A 17,872-nucleotide genomic window follows, 5' to 3' on the forward strand; every position below is an offset into this window, starting at 1 on the left:
AAGAGGGCTGAAACCATTAGCTTCCAGTGCTGTGTGACATAGAAATTCATATGAAATTGTAGGGCTGGAAAGGACCTCACGAGGTAATCTAGCTCAGCCTCCTGCACTGAGAAAGGAGTAGATATACCTAGACCATCCTTGACAGCTGCTTGTCTAGCCTGTCCTTAAAAACCTCCCAGTGATGGGGATTCCATAACCTCCCTAGGTAACCTGTACCAGTGCTTACCTATCCTTATACATCTCTACCCTGATATAATGTGACCCGATATAGCACGAATTCGGATATAACGTAGTAAAGCAGTGTTCTTGGGGGGCGGGCCTGCGCACTCCGGCGGATCAAAACAAGTTCGATATAACATGGTTTCACCTATGGCGTGGTAAGATTTTTTTGGCTCCCGAGGACAGCGTTATATCGGGGTAGAGGTGTAGTTAAAACATTTTTCCTAATATCTAACCTAAATCTCCCTTGCTGCAGATTAAGGCCATTACTTCTTTTCATACCTTCAGTGGACATGGAGAACAATTGACCACCGTCCTCTTTACAACAACCCTTAACATATTTGAAGACTCTTATCAGTTCCTATTTCCTCTCCCCCGGCTCCGCGCCCGCTCCCCGCAAGTCCTCTCTGGAATAAACAAGTCCAATTCTTTCAACCTTTTCTCATAAATCAGGTTTTCTAAACCTGTTACCGCTTTTTGTTGCTCTCTTCTGGAGACTCTGCAATTTGTCTGTATCTTTCTTCAAGTGTGGTGCCAAAAACTGAGCACACTACTCCAGCTGAGACCTCACCAGTGCCGAATAGAGTGGAACAGTTACCTCCCATGGCTTACACAAGACACGCCTGTTAATACAGCCCAGAATGATGTTTGCCTTTTTATATAACAGCACTGTACTGCTGACTCATGTTCAGTTTGTGAGTCACTATATCCTCTCACTCCGATCCTTCGTTGCTGCCTAGCCAGTTATTCTCCATTTTGTATTTGTGCATTTGATTTTTCCTTTTTAGGTGTACTACTTTGCTCTTGCCTTTATTGAATTTCATCTTGGTGGTTTTAGATGTTCTCCAATTTATAAAGACCATTTTGAATTCTAATCTTGTTCTCCAAAATGCTTGTAACTCCTCTCAACTTGGTGTCGCCTGCAGAGTTCTCTGTCTTCCTGATTTCATCACTTCTGCAAGAAGTCTAGACAGTTTTCTGTTTCTGCTAAGTATTGCTAGCACAGCCACAAACTTCTGCCCTTATTGCCACTAACTACTGTCTGTACTACCATCTGTTGTTGCTTATTTGCATTGCAGTAGCACCTAGCCCCAGTAAGGACTTAGGGCGCGTGTGTGTGCGCGCGCTAGAGAGGCCTCTGATCCTCAAAGAACTTGCATTTTAAGTGTAATCTTCTATGTTTTGGTTAACTCCCTACTGCTAAGACAGTTTTTGTGCCCTGCCCTCGTGCATCCATCAGTTCCTCTTTCTGGTTCTGACTGTTCCACTCTTCTCACCCCCTTGCACTGATTTACCCAGCCATTTCCACTGTAATCTTAAATTTACCTTTGTCCTCCTTCCCCAACCCATCTTACTGTTTTTATCATACCTCCTATTATGTCTAAACTTAGACATGAAGCTTTTTAGAGAAGACCCCATCTTCTTTGTTCTGTATGATGCTAGTACCCTGGAACATTTCATAAAGAAATAAGCATTCATGTCACATGGTGGCAGTTTTTAGGACTCTGCATATGAATATGAAGTTATTTTTGCTGACTGCTATGTCACTTGAGTCCCACTAGCTCTATTCCATGAATGTTAAAATCATTCTAATCTCCCTCTAAAGCTATGTCTACACTACACAGCTTTTAGCTACACGGCTATGCCACTACAGCCGTACCATTAAAAGGCGCTCAGTGTAGCCGCTGCTTGTTGGCAGGAGAGAGCTCTCCTGCTGACAAAAAACTTCCCAATGAGCAGCAGTAGCTTTGTCAGCAGGAGAGCGCTCCTGCCGACAAAGCACTGTTCACACCAGCGCTTTTCCTTGACAAAACTTTTGTCTTTCGGGGGGGTTGTGGGTTTTTCGTTTTGTTTTTAACACCTCTGAACGACAAAAGTTTTGTCATTCATTTGCCAGTGTAGACAAAGCCTAAGGCAAGGGAGTTGCTGTTTACTTGCCCCTTCTGCAAAGCCCTGCCCCCTCACTCCATTCCCCTCTCTCTCCATCACTTGCTCTCCCTGACCCTCACTCAGTTTCACTGGGCTCGGGTAGGGGTTTGGGCTGGGGATGAGTTCGCAGTGTGGGAGGGGGCTCTGGGCTGAGCCTAGAGAAGGGGGTTGGGGTGCAGGAGGGGGTGAGGGGTGCAAGCCCTGGGAGGGAATTTGGGTGCAGGAGGAGGTTCTGGGCTGCAGCAGAGTATTGGGGTGCAGGAGGGAGTATAGAGTGCTGGCTCTGGGAGGGGGATCAGGGCTGGGCCAGGGGCTTGGGGTGCAGGAAGGGGTACAGGGTGCTGTCTCTGGAACGAGGGGCAGGGCTGGGACATAAGGTTCGGGGTGTAGGAGAGGATTCAGGGTGCTGGCTCCGGGAGGGGGCTCAGGGCTAGGGATTGGGGTGCAGCCTCCCGCCAAGCAACACTTAACTTCCAGCAGCTCCCAGTCGGTGTAGCATGGCTGCTGCTAAGGCAGGCTCCCTGCCTATCCTGGCCCCACGCTGCTCCCAGAAGGGGCCAACGCGCCCCTGGGGGCAGGGGGCAGCATGTCACTCCGCATACTGCCCCTCTCTGCAAGCACCACCCCCACAGCTCCCATTGACCACAGCTCCCCATTCCTGCCCAATGGGAGCTGCGGGGATGGTGCTTGCAGGCAGGAGCAGCGTATAGAGGGAGACCTCTGGCCATGGGGCATGCTGGCTGCTTCCGGGAGCAGTGTGGGGCTGGGGTAGGCAAGGAGCTTGTGTTAGTGGCAGCCCTGCTGCGATGCTGGAGATTGTGATCAACTGGGAGATCCTCCTAGGATCGACCAGTCGACCAGTTTGATGACCGCTGATCTAGATAGATCATCTTCACAAGATGTTACAGAGAAGTAGAAACTGGTCAAACTAGTTTTGGATATCATGACTTTGTTCAGCCCTGGCCACCAGCATTAACCCAAGCACCATAAATTGTGGTGCTATAGTCATCATGTCATTTTAAGCACTTGCTCAATCTCCTGTGATGGCTTCAAATCACCCAGTGGTTTCTCTCTTTCCAGCGCCATGAATCCAGTTATAAACCTCTGATATAATTCCTACCAAGAATGGCTGTGGTCTATATGTGTGTCTGCTTCATATTACAGATCAGTGGCCAATTGCTTCTTGGTTTCCTTCCCCTTCTCCCAAAATGCTAGAGATGATAGCTCCCATTAAATGACTTTGAAATTGCCCTGTGGTATATTAACACCAGAGAACAAATCTCGCATCTTTTGACACAAGGGTCCTGCTTCTGTTTTTGCACATGAGATTATACCCAACTCTTCCAGGAACCTAACCACGAGTTGTCTGCAGTGCTGATGCTTCCCTTTAGTCCAGAAGAGAGCCTAGAAATACTTTATTTTGCAACCCTAAGGAGAATTTGGGTCATCCAGTTCTCATGAGTCTCCTAGACACTGTTAACTAATCATAAACATATCATAATGTATCTTGAAATTAGCTGCACCTTTTCCTTAGGTCAGCACCATTAAAAGAAATTGAGTCCATTGTGTGTTAAAGGCCAGCAGATCCTACTTTCCACAATGGCTGTGACAGTGCTGAGTCTACATTTTAGTTATGAATATTCCTTTTTATTTGGCAGGTGGAGGCAGAGAAGGCACCAAGAGTTATACAGACAAAAAATAATCAGAAACGCAGAAGTTCTCTCTATCACAAATGTTCATACAGAACTAAGATGTTACATCAAGAATTCCCATTATCTAGTCCCTAGCCCTTTATTATAAGTATAAAGAATAGCTATTCCAAGATGGAATCAAAGTGGGAGCCTAGTATATTTAAAAACTACAGCAAAATCCAAATGCAATTAATGTTTACCTTGTTTGAATTACAGTACAGGTACATTTACATTTTAAGATTATTTACGACCCCTTTTCAATACCTAGTAGTAATAAAATATAGTTATAATATTGGCATGTAACATTTTTAGTGCAATGCTTAGATTTTATAAGATACATATATTTCATAACCCAAATTTTACATTAATTTGAGTATTTTCAGTGTCTAGTATCATTTACTTCATTTGCTGATGATATATTATACTGTTAATGGACTGAATTTAGTAATCGAACCAATTGCAATATACTGTGGCCTGTCTGTCGAGATAATTTAAATGTATACTTCCAGCTTTTTTATTTTGCTATTTCAGACATCAGACACTTTATTTTAATTTTCCTGAGGGTGGGTACGTGGGAATGAAGGTATGTTTCTAAAGTTGTGTCATGATGAGGCTCATTCAGTTGTTTAAAAAAAAAATAATAAAAAAAAAAAAAAGTGGGAATGTAAGTGGGGAAATTGCTTCATGACCAAGATTTTGATCATCATTATTTTAGTAGCCAATTAAATGAATCATTTCTGAGGATGAAGTAGCACTCATCATATCTGGTGGGCTATCAAGTGGATTTAGACAATTTCTTTATAGGGCTAAGCGCACTCAGATGTGCTAGTATTCCTAATTATCCAGTGGGTTTAAGTGCAATTTATCTTACTGGCTTGCAGAAGAGAAATAACTTATCTATACCCAAAACCATTGCATTTTTGTGTTATTATTCTAGATCTTTTCAGCTATATTCACTGAAGTCTTATTATATTTATTTTTTATTGCAGTTGTCTACCTTGTGGTTTTTCATCTGTCATTTGTCATATTTGTGTGGTCCTATTGGAAGACGATTTTTACATCTCCTGCTTCCCCCTCCGATGAGGTAAATTTAATGATGGAAAAATGCCAACACTACTTATACCATTGAACTGTTTTCAGCAGTGTAGCAGGGTGGACCACTGCTCCGGCCCTGAAAGGGTTAAAACAGCCCTGGATAAGGGTTGGGGCTGGAGAAAGCAGCCTTTTAGGCTGGGCTGATTGGGGGAAGTGGCAGCAGCTGGGGCCATGCCCCGAACTGAGCAACAGGGCCTTATATAAGGCAGAGAATCCAGGAGCACAATCAGACTCTCTCTCTAGCTGTAGAGGGAGATGGACCTGGCTGCGGGGAGCTGGAGACTGGGTGCCTAAGTGGAGCAGGGCTGGGGAAAGACAGAGGAGCTGGGGAGCTCCTGCCTGGAGCCCAGGCTGCAACCTAGCTTTAGGCCAAGAGGTGCTGGGGGTTGCAGGAGGCAACCCAGGGGTAGGCCAGGGCAGCAATCCAAACCCTCCTTGTCCGTGATGAGGTGGCTGATACTGCAGTCTGCCCTAGGGCATGGGGCTAGACAATGACTGGCAGTAGCCATACACTGAGGCAAGGTGGGAATAGAGGGTGGGGGTTCCCTAGGGAGGGGACCTGGAGAAGGGTCAATGCAGGGGGCAGCACCTATGTAAAGGGCACGGCGTCCAGGAGGGACAACGGGGCAGTAGCTGGAAGGCGGATCGGCCAGCTGCAGAGGGCGCTCTGGACACTGGAACTGGAGCTAATCTCCTGAGAAACGACCAGTAGGAGGCGCCGTAGGGGTGAGCACTCCCGGTTACAAGCAGTGATACTTGTTTTAAAGTCAATGTATTCATCTTCTCTGTTCCCATTAACTGAAATAAATAGCATGCTACCATATCGTGAATGTAATAATTAATTACTTTGAATATTATACCTAATGAATTTTTTCAGATTGAATGCTTGTTTGTAACTGGTACAAGTTTGACTTTCACCTGTATATGCCAGTATAAGTATTGTGAGTATTATGACAGCCAGTGTTTTGCTAAGCAATAACTTCAGTTTGGTATTTAGATAAATAAAATACAGTAGACTAATAGACTCGTAGGTCAGAATGGACCAATATGATCATTACTGTCTGACTCTGACACAAAGCAGGCCACAGAACCCTACCCATCCGCTTGTGTAAATCCCTAACCATGACTGAATTATTGAAGTCCTCAAATTGTGGTTTGAAGGACTCAAAGTAGCAGAGAATCACAGCAAGTGACCCATGCCCGCTACAGAGGAAGGCGTAACCTCAGGGCCCTGCCAATCTGCCCTGGAGGAAAATTCCTTCCCGACCCCAAATATGGCGATCAGCAAACCTTGAGTATGTGGGCAAGACTCACAGCCAGTCACCCAGGAAAGCATTCTCTGCAGTAACTCAGATCTCCCATCCAACATCCCTCACGCCATTGAGCAGACTTATCTGCTGATAATCCAGAATCAATTGCCAAATTAAACTATCCATCATTCCTTCCCTCCATTTATTTCAAGCTTAGTCTTAGCCAGATAAGTCGTTTGCCCACGTACTTCCCTCGGAAGGCTGTTCCAGAACTTAACTCCCTATGGTTAGAAACCTTCGGTACTAATTTTCAAGTGTAATTTTAACTGTGCAGTGTGTACCATTGCTTGGTGCTCAATTAGTTACTAAACTTAAATAATTCTTCCCATCCTAAGTTAACCCCTGATATATTATAATTATACGTAGGCAATGCATATCCGCCCCCGGAGCCTTCTTTTGGCTGGCAAACAAGCAGCTCTTGGTCTCCTTTCTCAAGGCGTTTTCACATCCTTCGGATCATCTACTAGCCCGTCTCTGAACCTGTTCAGTCTGAATTCATCTTCTTAAACATGGGACACCGGATGCAACAATATTCCAGGTGGGTCTCCAGCGCCTATATAACGTACTAACCTCCATATATCCTTGCTGGAATACTCTCTGTAATGTCATTATACAACCGCATATTTGCTTTTTTAACGGCCATAATCTGGTGGGCGCGGTATTGCAGGCTAGACATCCTGCTATAACCATCCAAGAGTCCTTCTCTCACTCTGTTGACTGTCAACTGATGCGTCCAAGTATTCTAAAACTTCATATTATTAATGCATAAAGTGCATGACTTGCACTTTATCACTATTACTGTTTCATCATCCTATTTTTCAGTAGTGGTCATGATGTAACCTGTTGCCAAAGTCATACTCTCCAGCTCGTTCATCACGTAAGGTGTCCGATGTCCTAGGGTACTCGTCCTTCTCTTATTAAGCTACCCGCTTCTGTGTCATCCAGACTTTTAGCCATCGCTTTTGCCAACAATAAGATAGATGTCAACGCTTGAGGCCATAGACCTTCAGTGCAGGCACTTATCGGACGACTCCCTTTAGACAGCTTATTCAATCTCATCTTCCAATTACAACGTTCCCATTAGGTAATCTTACTGAAGGTAAATTAGATCTCCGCATTGCACTTGTTCTAAGTAATCCGTACCTTCAAAGTATATTTTGTTTGGCACGATCTACCTTTAGTAAATCCATAGTCATTTGTCAATTACCATTGACCTCAATGCTCTTACTACTTTTCCTTGAATTTTTACAGAGACTTACCATACTACAGATGTCAAGTAAGAGCTAAGTTACACGGCTCATCTTTTTTCCCTTTTTAAAATAGGAACTCGTTAGCATTTCCAGTTCTACGGTCAACCTGGTTTACCGATTGATTAAAATTCTCGGCTAACGGGGCTCTCGCAATTTCGTTCGTTAATATTCTTGGGTGTCGATTTGATTCCATTAGCTGTTCAAGTTTGTCTACCTCAGATTGCTTCGCTAATATCCACCCCATTTATATCCTCATGTCTTATTAAAGATGGTTAGATATTGGGCAGCAGTGAAGCGGCCCATATCTCTTTCTTTGTTTTCTTCTTATTATGGGCTGTTTTGATTCCCTTTGCAAGGTCCAGTTCTTGCGGCTTTTGGTATCCTCTGTTGACCTCTAAGGTAGCTTCCTTGCTTAATCCGCTTTCTTCACTCCTGAAGCATTTTCTTTTCCTAATCCCTCTTGAGATTGCTTTGCTTCATCAGCTGCTTATTGGTTTTCCCCTTTCTTTGGGATGCAGGCTCGACAGTTTCTGCAGCTTCGACCTTAAAGTATTCAGGCCTTCTGCATTTAAAATCCACAAGTTCTTCGTCCAATCCACTTCCCTTAACTAATTTCCTTACTCTTTAAAATCTAGCCTTGAGAAGTCAAAAACCCTAATCCCGATCTTACCGGTTTTTGTTTGTTCCTTCATTAGTTTGAACTGAATCAGCTCCATGTCACTCAACCAAGGTTGTCTCTACCACATTTCTTTTACGAGGTATCCTCCACTGCTCCCTAAACCATCTAAAATTGGGCAGCCTTAAGGCTTCCCCTGTCAGGTACTTTAACTATGGTGAGAAGAATCGCTCTCCCGCTTATACTCCAGAAAAAAAAAGAAAAAAAAAAACTGACCCTGTTATTCTGACAAGTATAGCATTCCTTCACCAAAGTATGTAGTGTGGTTAAAGCATTGTCCATCCAGTCTATACATGGGAAGTAAGTCTCCCATGATCACACATTTCCCTGGGTGGTTTTACTTCATTAGGATTAAGAGTCCCTCTATCCCCATATTCCAAATCAGTCCGGGACCAGTGCATACCGACTGATTTAGAACACCCAGGAATATAAGTAGGCTGGAAGGAGTTCGTGTTTTATGATAGACCGGTAAAATTGTTTTGGAGTAAACTTTTTGGTTTCATTAACTATATGCCCACAATCTGACTTAAAAGTGTTTCACATAGAGCTTCCAGAGTGATATAGTTACCCACAATTTTGGACCGATAAGTGAATAGGGGTAAAGGAAAAATGTAAAGTAGGAGTCATGGTGAGTGATAGGAAGGCCTTAACCTTGGTTGTGCTATTGGATAAATTTTAGTTGAGTTGCATAAGAATAGTGATCTGGAAATCCCCCTGCAGGTCATCAAATTAGATCCTAAATTATTGGTTATAGCCATGCCGTTATTAAATTTATTTATTTTAAATACATACCACATTGGCCAAGTGATCTGGCAGGTGGATGTGAGTATGCTTATCTTGATTCTTGGGGCTCCGGAAAACTCAGGAGGTTAAACGAGGCTAAGTTTTTTAAAGAGTTAAGGATATTATAAGTTTTGGTGGAGGAAGGGTCCGAGCCATCCCCTTTGGAGGGCAAATTGGCATGGGATGGTGAGGGAGTGCAAAGTGTTACTTATAAGAGGATTTAAGAAAGTTTCCATAGGAAAGCCGCAAGGACAAGGAGGCTCGGAATACTTAAGTCGAAGCTGCAGAAACTGTCGGAAGGCCTGCATTCCCAAGAAAGGAGGAAAAAAGCCAGTTTGTAATAGGGGCGGGGATGTTGTCGGGGTAAGGCGCAAGCATCTGCGGAGATCGGGACAAGACCAGAGACTCAGAGTGAGTGACGCGGTATGATTGAGGAAAAGGGGGCACTGAAAGACTGAGTAAAAAAGCGTTAAGGGGGCCGACTGAGTGGGGTTGAAATGGCTTTCCCAAAACCCTGCTTGGGGAATTTGAGTTTCAGGGAATATGACCCTACCTTAGTTAAGAAAGGCCACCGATTCGAGATACCATTCGTAGGGAATTTGTGAAGGGTCTTTTAATGTAGTGAGGAAGTGTGAAGGCTAGCATAAGGGCCTGCCCAATGTAAAAGAGTGACAATGGCGAACCTAGTAGGCGCTCCGTGAACATTGGGGACCTATTTCACAGAGCCAAGAACTGCACGTGAATTAAATCAGTGTCTGGACCTCTGAGGGTCTCACAGTAAGAAATAATGTGAAAGAAAACGAAGGGAAGAAAAGAGGGTAGGCCAAAAGTGGGGTAAAGCTGACTGGTTACCTCACACCTTATGAAGCAAGACGGGCTTGCGGACAGTAAAAGGGGGTTAAAGAGGCCTTATTCTTGCAAGCACTTGTCCTCCAGTCTATATCTGGGAAGTTGAAGTCTCCCATGATCACACATTTCCCCTGAGTGTTTACTTCATTAAAGACATTAAAGAGGTCTCTATCCATATCCAAATCAGATCCCGGCAGTCTGTAGCACACCCCAAGCACTATCCAAGTAGGCTTGGAAGGATTCATTTTTATGGGTAAATGTTGGTAAACATTGATTTCACCATACACACACAATCTGACTAAAAATATTTCTATCGATTAATCAAAATTGACAGATAGGAAAAGGAAGAAAAATGCTACTTGAGAACGTGAGGTTGATTGAATGATATTTACTTTGTGTATTTTGACACGCGACATTGACAATTTGGTTATAAAGCTTTAACTTTTTGAATCCCAATGCCAGTACGATGGGGTATACAAACCTCACACTGGGCCCGAAGGGGTTAAAAGGCTATACTAGGCCCAGGCAACCCCATCCCTATAGGCCTATTGAGCATGTGCAATGTGGAGGAGTGAGTTAAAAGGAGCTCAGAAGCCCAGGCAAAGGGGTGATGGGTTGCAGGACAGAAAAATCCGGAAAGCCAGACAGAAGGTGGATCCTTGAGAGGGGCCCACAGAGCAGGTCAGGCCCCTGGTAGTGCCTTCTCCAACCACCACCCTCTTGGAGAACAAGCAGGTTTTGCAAGGCCCGGCTCATTTGGACTTTGTGAAGCTATTTACTGTTTGAACTAGCGGGGCCATGCCCCAAAGTGAAGGAGCACTAGTCCAGGGCAGCAGACTTGGGCTCTCTACAGGGAAGAACCTGCCAATGTTACTTCCCAAAGGGCTCTGGGCTGGGACCTGCTAGAGAGGGAGAGGCCAGGTCCCCTTACTATGGCCCACTTAAAATAAAAGGCCCAGACGGAGGGGGAAGGCCCCAACACTCTTGACCTGGGGTCAGGAACCAGGCACCGGTATCCACTCCCCCAACAAAGAGACAAGGGATTGTATGTTAGATGCATTAACCAGTAGGCCACCCACCAAGCTCCCAACCTCTCTATTAGTGTATCGTTAATTACTGTCTGATGCCGCCCCTAAATTCCCACAACTGTGAAAATTTAAATTGATTAAAAAAAAATGCTTAAAACCAATATTTTTGTGCAACTGTAAAAATTTACATCAATAAAAATTGAAAAATGCTTAAAAATAAACATCAATATTATCTGTCAAAATTATTTAAAAAAAAAAATCTGCCAAAACTAAATATAAGTTAAGACACAACAAGCTCAGTGACTCAATCTGTATGTATTTTCATTACACACCCTTATTTGAACTCTCTGTGATGTTTCTTTGGATAAGGATAGGTTACAATAAATATTTGTAACTTTAAGAAGACTGTAATGCTCAGTGATAAGTCTGTTTAGAAGCTCAAGGCGTAGTGAGCACTGTTAAACCATTACAGAAAGAAATCTCTAAACACTGACATTAAAAAGTGCTAGCTTTATTGACAGAGGTAATTGTAATATAATCATCTCTCCAAGGAATGTATTAGGTGAATTAACCTATAACATGATGGCTTTTATTTTTTTCCCATAAGTCAATTGCTCTATAGGCTTAATATCAAAACTGTGATTTAAAGTTGTCCCTCTATTTTCTGTAACTTTAAAAATGGCTAAACAGAATTTTTTTTATTCTATTTTTGGCAGGGATGACTCTCTCAAAGCCAGCATTTAGCCCAAAGCAAATTTGTACAGGTGAAAACATACTTGCAGTGGAAAAGCAGACACTGTAGTTCTATAATATGTATCTATAAAATGTCACAGAAGTTTACAGTAGAGTAGGAGAGGAAGCTGAAGAGAGAGTTCTGCTGGTTAGCTGAGCAAAGGAAGTAGTAATGAATATTTTAAGTTGTAAATTCACTGCGGAGGCTGGCCTTCAAATCATATGACTGGTTTAATTGGAGCCTGTTCTGTATGATAATGACAAAACACTTGGCAGATCAAACAGTTATCTCAACCAATTAGTTGCTCCAATTAGTTGCCTCCAAGATTTGTAGAGGCATATGAACTTAACTTAAGCATCAGTGTATTTTTTATAATTATTTTGGTGCTTGCCTGGTTACTTCTGTCTGCCAACATCTATTTATAACTAACTGTAATAAAAGCTGCAGCAAGGCTTCAACTTTCAGTGAGTAGCAGAGAGTTAAAAAGAGTTCAGCCATTTTAAGTGTGGATAAAATCAGGTCTGAATTGGAAAATTTCTACATATGTACTTATCCAAAAGCCATGTTCCTCCTTTGAACGCTCTTCTCCCACAGTCTCTCTCATCTCCATTCAGGCACCAGGGAAGAATATAGTATTGTCTCTAAACTGTTCTCACTTAATTTTTTCCAATTGTTTTAAAACATAGATGTATACATTTTCATGTAATCTTGTTATTTTAAGTATCCATTCTTGTAAAATGAGTGGCATCCTGTGATCTTACTAATGTATTAAAAAAGATTTCACACCTCTTATTGTGCAGATGTAATCCCTGCACATTTCATAATAAAGAAGAACAATCAACATTATGTGAGATCCCAGAAAGAGAAGGAGGAAACAAAGGGGCTCTTTGTTACTGTTTACATTAAGAGCTGCTGGAAGTTTGTCACAATTGTTGATGTTTTGTTGATCTGTAACTTTCATCCCTTTGAATATTTGCATCTATTGCCCTAAGAGTGGATAGACTTGTGATCCCATTAATATTCAATAGACATAATTATGTAAACATAACTTTTTTGGGAAATTGCACATTTGTTAGCCAATTTGTTATGGTTACAGGACAACTTTTAGAAAAAAAAAATTTAAACCACACGATTTTAGAGATTTAGGGTTTTGTATATGCATTAGTTGGATGGCTTGTTTAGCTCTGTCTGTTAATTAGTGTTTTAAAGCTACTTTTACTCTCTTAGGCCTGGGCTACACTAGCGGGTGGTTCGAACTAAGATACACATCTTCAGCTACACTATTCGCATAGCTGAAGTCGAAGTATCTTAGTTCGACTTACCTGGCCGTCCTTACGGCGATGAGTCGACTGCTGTGGTGCCCCCGTCAACTCCACTTACTCCTCCTGCCAAGGTGGAGTATGGGCGTCGATTAGCAGATCGATTTATCGCGTCTCAATTCCCGATACATTGAACACTACCCGCCGATCCGGCGGGTAGTATAGACGTACCCTTAGTTAATTGCCCACTTCTGTGGTCCGGGGTTGAAGACACGAAGCAGACTCCTCCTAGCAGCAGTCTCCGCTTGACAAGGCCTCCTGAGAGGCAGCGGCAAATGTGTACTGCGGTACTCCTCCTCCTTATACAGTGTTGCCAACTCTCATGATATTTGATATTTTATTTAAAGACCTGTCTCCTGTAGGCAAATTATGTGAAAATCTGCCTTTATTTTGTAAAAAGGGAAGTTTCTAGCCCTTTTGGTGAAAAACTTTTAAACATGACCCAAGTGCACCCTGATGCCTCAAAACATTGAAGGCAAATAAAAAGAATACAGGATATATTTATTCTTTTTTAAATTCATGATTTGAAGCCAATTTCATAATTTTTGGAAACTGACGTGTTATGACTTTTAAAAAAATTGGAGCTGGCAATACTGCATACAGCAGTGGAATCTTGCCTGACTACTGAGGGAAGTGGGTTGAATCTTCAGCCTTCTGGATTTAGGAAGTAACATGGGGAGGCAACAGCAGTCTCTCCTACTCTTCCTGTAGTAGGAGAGGTACCATTTCTTCACTCGTCCCTATTATTACTCCCTCCCCAACCACTTAGACTCTGGTGAATTCCAAAAGAAGGGGATGTTACAGAGCCCAAGGAAAACCCACATGAACTAATCAAGAAGTACAACATGGCTAAAATGATACACCCTTAATCCTGTTTGCATCTTTTCCTCACTGGAGTGGGCGTGGAGACACTGAGTAGTGCATATAGAAAGGAAAGGGCACCTTTAGGGATTCCTGCTGGGAGCTCAGAGTTTAAAAGATTTCACCCCTTTCAGAACCTAGAGCTCCTTAGGGAAGCAATAAGTTCAGTGCCAAGGTCTCTGCCAGAGAAGCTTGTAACTGCCTTGGGCCTCATGGATGTGCGGGGGGATGAAGCTTATAATTTTAGTGAGTACTAATCCCTGGGTGTCACAGGAATGTACGAGCTCTCCAGGATATTCTGGCAAAGCTTCTAACTGGTGAGCCTTAAGTATGGTTCTTCTCATGTCTTATATAAATTGGTAACTCTCCCTCGAAGAACTACCTTTGTGGCTTCACTGACATTACTAGCTCTGCCAATATAGCTTGAGATCATTGCTGATGGTCTTATTAAAGTTACCAGTTGTATTCCTTCAGCTGGTGAGGTGTGACTGTGAAAAGTTACTTATTATCCACTTCAAGAAAGCTTTCCCTGTTCCTGCTCTGTCTGCAGGCCCACCAGAGACAGAGAGTGGCAGCCATAGAGCCTGACTCTTCTCCCTCTGGCAAGAATGGTTAGATTATAGAATACCAGGGTTAGAAGGGACCTCAGGAGGTCATCTAGTCCAATGCCCTGCTCAAAGCAGGACCAATCCCCAGACAGATTTTTGCCCTAGATCCCTAAATGGCCCCCTCAAGGATTGAACTTACAACCCTGGGTTTAGCAGGCCAATGCTCAGACCACTGAGCTATCCCTCCCCCTCTGTTATTACAGAGCCCTCTGAACTCATGGGATTCCCAAGCACCTCTGGGACAGGGTTTAGACCCATGGTTTCAAGGGAAGTTTCCACCTTCATAGAACGTCACTGAGTACAAGTCTTCATCTTGTAATCTTGTATGGCAAAGGGAAATCTAGTGGCAGGAACTAGGACAAAGACAGTTCCTTTTAAATTTAGCATTTTAAAGTTTAGTTACAAAGGATCAATCATGTAATTTCAGAATGTGTGGGGGGAAATTCTTGCTGTACCTCCTATCATTTACTACTTTTTTTCCTCTTGTAAGATGATAGGCAGATATTGCTACTTCTTTAGGGGTAAAGAATTCAAACCATTCTCTCTTAACGTAAACCTTGATTGGCCATGCAGTTAAAAACTATTCTTCTGTCCCCTCTTGCAGTTCTGCTTATCAAAATCTGATAAAGAACAATATGAAAGAGAAGAGAGACCAGAATCCCAGCAGGACATTTTGAGAAGAGCTGCTAAAGACTTGCCTATCTATACCACAACAGCATCAAGGGGTGAGGCATACAGACAAGTCCAGTTGTCCGAAAGCTCCTAGTCCAATTCATGAGATTTATTTTGATGTTGCTGTGTGAACCATCTGATAAATAATTTCTGCAAAAGGCCATGACTTCATATTTCCCCATGAGATGCCAGAGTTCGTTTTTGTCTGTGGATCTCTACAAGCAGCCAGTAAATAGAACAGTTTTCTCACAAAAGATCCTGTTTTGCAAAACAAATTCAGCATGAAAATATTTATCTTGTGCTCTGCTTATAATAATCTTACATAGACTGAAAGAACAGAGTTGGAAGGCTGAGTTTTTTATATTCATTTCTATTTAATCCCAATTATTGCTTTGGTCCTCCAAGTATGAACATGTAAGGCTTGAATTTACTTCCACTACAGTGTCAGAATTGAGGCTATGGAAGCTAAAATGCCAGTAGATTCTTCTTCCAATATCAGCTATAACTCTCAGGAGAGAGCTGTTTAATCACTAGGTTTATGATGCTTCAGCTATGTCTGTCTTTACCTTCACTATTTTTAAGTAATACTATTGCAATTTCCCTGAAAATATCATGAGAGACTGTTAAATGGCTTTCTCTGATGCCTAAATACAATATAGCTAGATTTCTATAACTGCATTACTACTCTAAAACTAGTGGTGTTATTGATTACTCCCAAGACCTATGGTCTTTTTTTACTAGAAGTTACAAATGTTATACCATTTAATAGGCAGTGTGGTTGTAGCCATATCAGTCCCAGGATATTAGAGAGACGAAGGTGAGTGAGGTAATATCTTCCATTGTATCAACTTCTGTTGTGTCTCTTACCAATAGAAGTTGGTCCAGTAAAAGATACATTTCACTCACCTTCTCTCTCTTATCACTTGCTATTAAGTCATGAGATTTGTTAATGTTTATCTTGAATAAATTCATTTTGCATTTAAGTGATTCCCAAACTATGGTTCCTGGGCCATTGGTGGTCTGTGGGGCACTTGCTGGTTGTCAGCACAGAGCTGCCTAGTGGTGGTGGCTTTTCTCCTTCTTTATAGCTGCCTCTACAGGTGTGCCATCTTTTTATTAAGAAGAGTCTGGAGGCTGTTAAAAGCAACTGCTGAGAAGGAGCAGTAGCCAGCCTAAGCGCATCTGCTAGATGCCATGTCAGCAGAATAGGAGAGAAATATGAGCCCCCCTCAAGGACTAGGAAAGGACTAAGGCTTGAGGAGTATGTCAAGAGGCACATGGGAAGAAGAGGACCCGGTGTCTGGTAGCATATCCAGAGGAGAAGGAAACCAAGTGGCAGAGAAGCATGTGCTGGAGGATCAGGGGAGGGAAGACTGAGGAACAGGTTAAATGAAGAGGAAGAGTTGAAAAAGCATTTATTACAATAGAAACAGATACTGCTACACTAAATACTTTTGTGTTACATTTTTCTGTAAGCAGTTGTAGTTGCCACAGCAATCTTATGCGATTCAGAATGGAAGTGGGAGGGGAGATGTCCTTGAGACATTCTCTTGAACATAGGGAGCTTCTGTGTGTATGTAATTTAATTTTACAAAGACATGTTTAACAGATTGACTTTTAAAATTTGAACATAGCAATCAGATATTGTGATAGATGTCAACTAATCAAGCCTGACCGCTGTCACCACTGTTCTGCATGTGACCTGTAAGTAGCTGTGATGATCTATTGTTTACATTCTTATCTTGAATACTTGTGCCTTATTTTTATTGCTTGCCACTGGAACTGAATAATGGTAGATCTACTATCTCTGTCTCTCTCCCAGCCCACAGAGTCTGGGCTTCATGTAAGACATGCATATCTCTGCCTTTCCCTCTGCTGGAAATGCAACAGTTCTACTGCATATGGGGCCCTCTGCATCATGGAGAATGGGACAGGATTTGTCCTAAATTTGCTTCTAGCTTTGTAAAATGTGTTCAGTCTGAAGGATCAGTACTGGAAAGTGAAGTGGGTCTGGACTGGGATACATATGCCAACAGAAATGTCTGTGCATGGAACCTAGCTTGCTTCCCTTGCTGTCAGGCACAAGCATGCTGTGGTAGTAACAACTTTGTTTCAGGAGAGCTACAGTAGCATTACAGGTCTTCATAACTTCTGAGGTATTCTGCTCCACCTGCAAAATCTGTTCTTATGGGCCACTTAAGACTGGGAAATAAATTGTTAATAGATTTCAGTGACTGAGCTTGGGTCAATCTGTTTTTAATTAAGAAATCTGATGAATGCATGTGTCTGTCTGGAATTACTACCCTTTGGCCATGCTATACTAAAGTTGGAAGAAAATGGACTATAGACCATTGGAACTGTCGATTTATATATTTTTCCATTTTCCTCCTCTCTATCCCAAAGTTATGTTTCTATCTGGCATTTTGATCAGATTGATTAAGTTGAGTGCCAGGTTACCATATATCCCATACTATCCACAGCAGCTGTAAGGCATGCTGGTTATTAAAATCAATTCTAATGTGATTTTTTTTTTTCCTCCTCAGATGCTAATGCTGAATCATAGAATCATAGAATATCAGGGTTGGGAGGGCCATCAGGAGGTCATCTAGTCCAACACCCTACTCAAAGCAGGACCAATTCCCAGCTAAATCATACCAGCCACAACTTTGTCAAGCCTGACCTTTAAAACCCTCTAATTCCGACACCTCCCTAGGTAACCCATTCCAGTGCTTCGCCATCCTCATAGTGAAAAAGTTTTTCCTAATATCCAACCTAAACCTCCCCCACTGCAACTTGACACCATTATTCCTTCTGTCATCTGCTACCACTGAGAACAGTCTAGATCCATC

The 17,872-nt window shown here is 42.5% G+C and overlaps 1 protein-coding gene across 2 annotated transcripts in view; it reads left to right on the plus strand.

The window, feature by feature from the left end:
• The window catches only part of ZDHHC20 (zDHHC palmitoyltransferase 20), an 85,610-nt gene that overhangs the window by 42,401 nt on the left and 25,337 nt on the right, over window positions 1–17,872 (plus strand). For both annotated transcript variants that reach the window (XM_032777446.2, XM_032777445.2), the window contains exons 3-5: window positions 4,829–4,923; window positions 14,956–15,076; window positions 16,658–16,727. In XM_032777446.2, the coding sequence (XP_032633337.1) occupies window positions 4,829–4,923; window positions 14,956–15,076; window positions 16,658–16,727 (286 nt within the window). The remainder of the gene's footprint in view (window positions 1–4,828; window positions 4,924–14,955; window positions 15,077–16,657; window positions 16,728–17,872) is intronic.

Source organism: Chelonoidis abingdonii, chromosome 1 (genome assembly GCF_003597395.2).
Source record: "Chelonoidis abingdonii isolate Lonesome George chromosome 1, CheloAbing_2.0, whole genome shotgun sequence".
Lineage (NCBI taxonomy): Eukaryota > Metazoa > Chordata > Testudines > Testudinidae > Chelonoidis > Chelonoidis abingdonii.